The 7,500-nt window shown below is 36.5% G+C and overlaps 1 protein-coding gene across 1 annotated transcript in view; it reads left to right on the forward strand.

Moving 5' to 3' along the window:
- The first annotated feature begins 490 nt into the window (after positions 1-490).
- Positions 491-7,500, forward strand: part of LOC122267961 (uncharacterized) — a 320,344-nt gene continuing 313,334 nt past the window's right edge. The window contains exon 1 of the mRNA XM_086550668.1: positions 491-1,191. Coding sequence (XP_086406794.1) covers positions 730-1,191 — 462 coding nt within the window. The 5' untranslated portion in view covers positions 491-729. The remainder of the gene's footprint in view (positions 1,192-7,500) is intronic.

The following is a 7,500-nucleotide window of genomic DNA, read 5'->3' on the forward strand; positions in this document are numbered from 1 at the left end:
GGTGTTGTGAGAGGGGGTTGCCCGCAGGGATAGGGGAAAGAGAGTAGGAAGGGGGGAGGGGGGAGAGGAGGTTGTTCTCAATGAATCACCGCCGGTAACATTTGAGGGGGGGAGGGGAGGGGAGGGAGGGATATTGTTCCCTCTCTGACCAACCCCTCTAAATCGACACCGCATCTTTAGACAGTAGAAACCGCCCTTTGGCTGTCCCTTCCCCCCGTCTAAGACCGAGAATCCGGACGCAAGGCGCGAGAGAGGAAGCGCCCAATGCAAACTCCTTCCAAGAAGCGGAGATGCACATGTTGCAGCGTTTGTGGAGTATGCAAAGCATCGCCGTCGAATCCCCAGGACAGGCGAGGGTCGTGATGGCTGGGAAGGGGCGAGGAGGAGGGCGGGAGGGGGGGAGGGGGCCAACGAGGGGACAGAGGGAGGGAGGAGGGAGGACGGGAGGGTCGATATTTTGGCGTCGGTCTGCGAGGTGTGTTATTCGCTTAGTCTTGCTTGTGGCTTCTCCACGGCGTGACCTCGCGTGTCGGCCTCGCTGCGACGCGTCACTCGCTGGCCGGACTCAGGGCGTCCTCGTGCAACAAAGAGCAATAAAAAGCATTTCGTTCGCGTGTATGCGTTGTGTCTTATGTCTCTGATATTAATTGGTTGAAAATAAGAAAGTTAAGCAAAGTTTGTATATTATATGACTCATTAAACCCCTTCCCTCTCATCTCGAAAATTACTATGGAAATTCACGAGGCGATCGCCGACTTCTCGGAGGATATCGTGCTTGCTTACTTGAAGCAATGTTCCGAAGCCGTCGGTAACCTGACGAGTGAGCTGACAGCCGGCGACGGCGAGAAATACGGCAGCAGTGACGACGACGAGGAGGAGGGCGAGCACACGAAGGGCTCCTCGAGAACTGAAGAAGCAGAGGTGTTCAGTGTGCGAGTCAAAGATCGCGCCAAGTCGATTGACAGCGGCGTTTGTGTTGATCCGAGGAAAGCCGAGCAGACAGAAAACGGAGAGAGGGAGAAGTGTAGGGGAAACCATAGCAAATCCAGGGAGAGTGAAAACAGTTCCCAAGAGGATGGTGCTTTCTCCAGCCTAGGTGCTTGCAAGTGCCCCGACTATGAAGACAGTGATGAAGACTGGGATAAGCCAAAGTCTCTTGTGATGAGCTTCAAAAAAGGGGATTTATTTGCAGTAAGTGATGATCGTTTACTTAGTAATTCTTGTCTATTTATGTACAGATTCTCGTTTCATTGTATACACGTTTCTCTCTTTCACCCGTCCAAGGTAGTGGATGACGGAAGACCTACACCATTCAAAGAAATCCAAAGAAAGGAGATTATTTCTGGGCGTGGTCTACTATTCCAGTTGATTCTTCTCCCTTCATGTTATAGAGTGTTGTGATCATACCCTGATATCGCCGTAAATGTAATATTGATATCTTGCAATTTGCAGCATCAACGCTTTATCATAATCAACATAAGGGATACCAGAAATAAGAATAAATGATCGATTGCATTATCGTTATTATTGCCATTATCGTAATATCTATTGTTATTTTCATAATCGTGGAAATGATGAACATAATTGAAGTGATAAAAGCAATATTGAAAAAAGTGTTAATATCAGTGATGAAGATGATGATTATTTTATTCGCCATGATGTTAGTAGTAGTTATGGTAGTACAGAGATAGTAATAATAATGATCATAGCAATAATGTAATAATAATGATAATGAAAATAATTATAATGATACTGATACTAGTGATAATGGAAATAATGGTAATAAGAATTATAATAAGATAGGCAAAAATATAATATTAATGATAATCAAGAAAATATAATAATAGTATTGATAATGATAAAAAATGATAATGGTGATGGTGATGATATTGATGATGATAATGATAATAATCATGATGATGACCATCAAAATAATGATGATGATCAACATAATAATAATAATGATAATAATAATCATTATTATTACAATGATAATAATCATAATCACCATAATAATAATAATGAGTAATAATAATGATACTAAGGGTGACAAAAATATAATTAGTATAATGATGATAATGATATGAATAATAGTAATAACGTTAAAGTTAGTAATGATGATGATGTTAATAGTAGTAGTGATGCTGCTGCTAATGGTAATACTAGTGATGGTAAATAATAGTAGTATTAGTAATGCTACTAACATAAGGATGCTTATATAATGAATACGATAATGATAATGATCATTATATTGATCATTGTACAAATATCAATGATGATAATAATGATAATGATAATAGGGATAATAACGATATCTTTGTTAGGATTATTATTATTGTTTTAATTACCATTATATTTTTTATTAGTAGTAGTATCATTATTATGATCAATATTGTTATTTTTAACATTAATATCGTTAATATTTACGACAATGAAAGTAATGATGATAATACGTACACTAATGATGATAATGATACTAAGAATGATGATGATAATGATAATAACGATAGTAATTATGACAATAATGATTATGTCGATTATAGCCAATACGATGATAACCAAACAATAAAATATAATAGCAATTATTATAGCACTGTAAAAGAATACTACTTATAGTGTAATCAACACTGATATGATGAAATGATATGATGAGATGATTATAATAATTTATCATCATCATCATTATCAATATCATCATGACTAGACTTATTATCATCATTTTCATTAAGACATAATTGCCATAATCATAATCCCTTTCGAATAGATAGTTTATTTTTATAGGTAAATATTCAATTGATTTCTTTGTTGAATAATGAAGCTGATCGTAATCACAATATCTCAATATCGCAAACACCATTTATTCAACATTCTATTAACAGATCGTGGAATGTTCTCGCTGTAGAATTTCGTTAACAGTAAAAAAAAAAAACACTTTCTGCCTAGGGTTTTCGTAGCAGATCGACTTTCTGCAGTGAGATAGCATGACTGAAGCACGTAATAGAGATTCTGGCTTCCCCTTGGCATTGCATTCGTGGGTATATTGTTGCAGAAATAGCAATATGATATGTTGTGCAGGATCATGCAACATAAACCATGAAGGGTATGCATAACTCAATCACGTTTGGTGCATAAGAGAGGCGTCGAATATATGCATTTTAATTATTTGATCATCGCAATAAAGACACGTTCGTATATGATGAAATTATGAATTATAATTATATATCGGATTGGCTGGCCTCTCATGACAGTGATAATGCTTGCGTATGTTTACAGAAACGTTATTCTTTTTTTTTTTTGTAAGTGTTGATCTAACGCAAGCAAGTAGTGCATTAGGACACGGGACAAGCATGGGTGTGTCTGCACTATAGACGCTGGATAAAGTCATGCACAAGTTATATAATTGAAGTCTGGACACGTGATTGTCTTTTTGTGAATTCTTGGAAACTAAATGGCCTTTGATGCAGATGGATGGAAATCTGATACGATTGTCAACATGGAGTGGAATTTTATTTATAGCAATATTAAGTTGAAAAAAACGTATACTTGAAGGCGTAATGCCATCATCACCACTATCATCACCATGGCCATCATCGTCAGCAACACCATCGTTATCAACATCATCTTAATAACACCGCTATCATCATCATCATCACTAGCATCGTCACTATCATCACCACGACTACCACAATCATCACCATCACTGACATCATCATTTTTACCATAACCACCATTTTCATCATCATTATTACAATTGTTACAATTAAACCCACATAACCACTTCTATAAACCATTTTTTCTCCTTTAAAAATAGAAAGGTCAATAGACAATTTACAATTTACTAATGGCCATTTACATTTACATTTACGCTAAACTTCATTCACAAATGACTTGACAGTTTTATTGACATGACGGTGTTGCATATATGGCGTGACATTTCTATTATGTAACATGACACTTTTAGGTATATGGTTTCAGCATGTAATGACACCGATTCTGCGAATGACATGATATTTCCAAATATATGACATGGCATATAAAAAAAATCGTGCATTTATGATTTTTCTTTCATTTCTACATAGTTAACATGACATTTTTTTATATATATATCATACGCCTACATACATGATACGACCTTTCTACTGTTATGATAAGGTGTCCTACAATATGATGAATTTTAATACATATGTTATTAGGTTATTATTATTATTATCATTATTATTATTATTACTACTACTACTATTATTATTATTATTATTATCATTATCATTATAATCATCATTATCATTATTACTATTATTATTATTATTGTTACTATTACTATTATTATTATTGTTATTATTATCATCATCATTATCATTATTATTATTAGTAGTATTATCATCATTCTTCTTCTTCTTCTTCTTCTTATTATTATTATTATTATTATTAGAATGTTTATCATTGTTGATATAATCATTATAGTTACTATTGTGGTCGATTATATTAATGCTATTGCTTCTTCAAATTCCATGTTATAAATTTGATAATTATGATTATGATAAAAATTGGTATTGATAATGCTAAGTATTGTTATCATTGTTGTTGTTGTTGCTGTTATTACTGTTGTTATCAATATGAGGGTGATAATAATGCTAATATCATCATCATTATCATCATCACAATTATTGCTATCATATTATTATTACTACTATTGTTATTATTATTTCTGTTATTATCATTATCATCATCATCTTTATTATTATCATTATTATAATTTTTATTACTTTCATTTTTACTATTTTCATTGTTATTATCATTATTATTATCGTCATTATTATCATTATCATCATCATCATCATCATTACTATCATCATTATAATCATGTATTATTATCAAATGTTATGTATGACTATAGTTACAATCATGACGGTTGTAAATATAAATCTTATAATTGTTAATATCATCATTGATATACATTCATCAACATAAAGACAATAACCTGGTTGTGGAGATTTTGGGGGAAATTATATAGGATGTCATTACAAAAATAAATACAATAATACAATAAATAATAAATACAATAGATAAAGTGATAGAATCATCATACACCTAACAGTATGGTATCTTAAATCACAACCTTTCAACAGATTAGCATATAGTTTCCATATCAACATTGGTGTTAATTTAGGCTTGGTCGTATCAAGGATTGTATTGTATTTATATCAATCAGCTGATATGTTGCACTGTTACTACTCCAGTTAGTTTCCAATGACGTAATTACGGTAAGCTTAGTTACGTCATAAAAAAAAACAGGTGAATTTATTTTATTTATTTATTTATTATATTTTTTGTTAAGCATCCAGGAGGCTGATAATAGTGATGTTTTGTATTTTATTGTTCACGTTAGTGTTGTTACTATCATTATTTAACCATTTACATTAATGCGATCTAGGTTTATAATTTATTAAAAAAAAAAAAAAAAAAAAAAAAAACACGTGATGGCGCAAGGTACAGCTGTGCCCCTTTAACGCAGACGTATTGAAAACGTTAAGTAAAACGTCTCCCCAGAGATAACGTAATCCAACTCCTCGCCCGTCTTCCAGTGCGCAAAATTGCCCATTTTCCAGTTAGAATAACCGTAAAACGTCTAATCCTCAGGGAAAAAAGACGCCTTTTTGACGCATCAGTCCACACGAATGGGCGTCGTTTCTTGCGATGTAAATTAGGAAGTGAAGTCTTTTGGTTAAATTATTTTGCAATAGGTGGAGAGCTTAGTGTGTGACCTGTGATTGTGTCAGTCTGGCTTACTAAGCGTTTGAAATATCGGTTAGCTTGGTGAGAAGCATGTTTCCGAAGCTATATAGATGTTTAAACATATCAGTAACAAGGCAATTCAGAAGAAAAAAAAATATATGGCTCGACTGGGATTGCGAGCTAAAAGGGCGTCGTAGCTAGACAATGAGAATGGCTTGAGCTTTCACCGTTTCTCGTAAGTGGTGTTGTAAGGGTGTCTCTCTGTTGCGTGGTGGTGTGGGTGATGTCTCTTCATTTACGGTGAATGCATTTCCAGAGGGTGTGAAAGAGAACGGGGAATGTTTACGGTTTTACATGTTTGCTATTTCAGGTAAGAATGCACTCGCAAAGGTATACATAAGGATATATATATCTAAAGCGCACACATATGTGCAATTGCGCATGCACCCACCCACCCCCCTCTCTCTCTCTCTCTCTCTCTCTCTCTCTTTCTGGGATAAGATTGGGGTGAGGACAACCTATGTTACCTCACCCCTTTGAGATGCACGTAACCACTTGTCTCAATAAACTTGTTAAAGTCAAAATCTCTCTGTCTCTCTCTCTCTTTCACACACACACACACACACACACACACACACACACACACACACACACACACACACACATACACACACACACACTCATACACACCCATACACACCCATTCACACGAAACACAAACAAACAAGCCAACTCACATACACAAAATACACGCACAGATACAAACAAACACGCACACACAAGATCACAGGGCTCATCCGTCCCTCGTGCCTTCACACTCACTCTAAGCTCCGCCCCCCGCCCCCCCTTCCCTCCACCCCGAGTGCCACACACTTCGTACTCCAATTAACCAAACACTCGACCAGTGTCCGCCTTCACCGAATCGTGCTGAAGAATTGAAGAAGGTTCTCTTTAGAAAAGGGAAATGGAGGAGGAGGAGGAGGAGAGAGGTGGAAGAGGAGAGAGAAGTGGAGGTAGTGGAGAGAGAAGTGGAGGTGATGGTGGAGGAGTGGGGGGGGGGGTGTTGGAGAAGGAAGAGGAAAAGGAAGAGGAGGAGAGAGAAGTGGAGGTGGTGGTGGAGAATGAAGAGGAGGAGATGTTGGAGGGGGAAGAGGAGGAGATGTTGGAGGGGGAAGAGGAGAAGGACTTAGAGTAGGAGGAGGTAGAGGGGAAGAGAGAAGTGGAGGTGGTAGAGGAAGAGGGTGAGGAGGACTTGGAGTAGGAGGAGGAGGAGGAGAAGAGAGAAGTGGAGATGATGGAGGAAGAAGAGGAGAAGGAGTATAAGTAGGAAGAGGAGGAGGAGGGGGATAAGAGAGAAGTGGAGGTGGTGGAGAAAGAGGAGGAGGAAAAAGTGTATAAGCTGAAGGAGGAGGAAAAGAAGAAGAAGAAGAAGAAGAAATATAAGTAGGAGGACAAGGAGGAGAAACGAGAACTGGAGGTGGTGGAGGAAGAGGAGTAGGAGAAGAAGAAGAAGAAGAAGAGAGAGGGAGGATGAAGAAAATGAGTATAAGTAGGAGGAAGAAAGAGAGGGAGAGAGAGAAGTGGATGTAGTTGATATACTTTCTTCGTTTTGGTTTGTAACTTTTCTGACTTTGTATTTTTACTTCTTAGTCCGAGGTAATATTTCATATATATGTTTTAAAGTAAAGCTGTGTCGATTTAATTTCTTTCTTGTTTTCTTATCTTTTCACTTGACGCTGTTTTTTTTTTCTGTTTTTTTCTTTCTCT

This window comes from Penaeus japonicus, unplaced genomic scaffold, assembly GCF_977035675.1.
Source record: "Penaeus japonicus unplaced genomic scaffold, GWHDUDI00000001_assembly GWHDUDI00000024, whole genome shotgun sequence".
In the NCBI taxonomy this organism is placed as follows: Eukaryota; Metazoa; Arthropoda; class Malacostraca; order Decapoda; family Penaeidae; genus Penaeus; species Penaeus japonicus.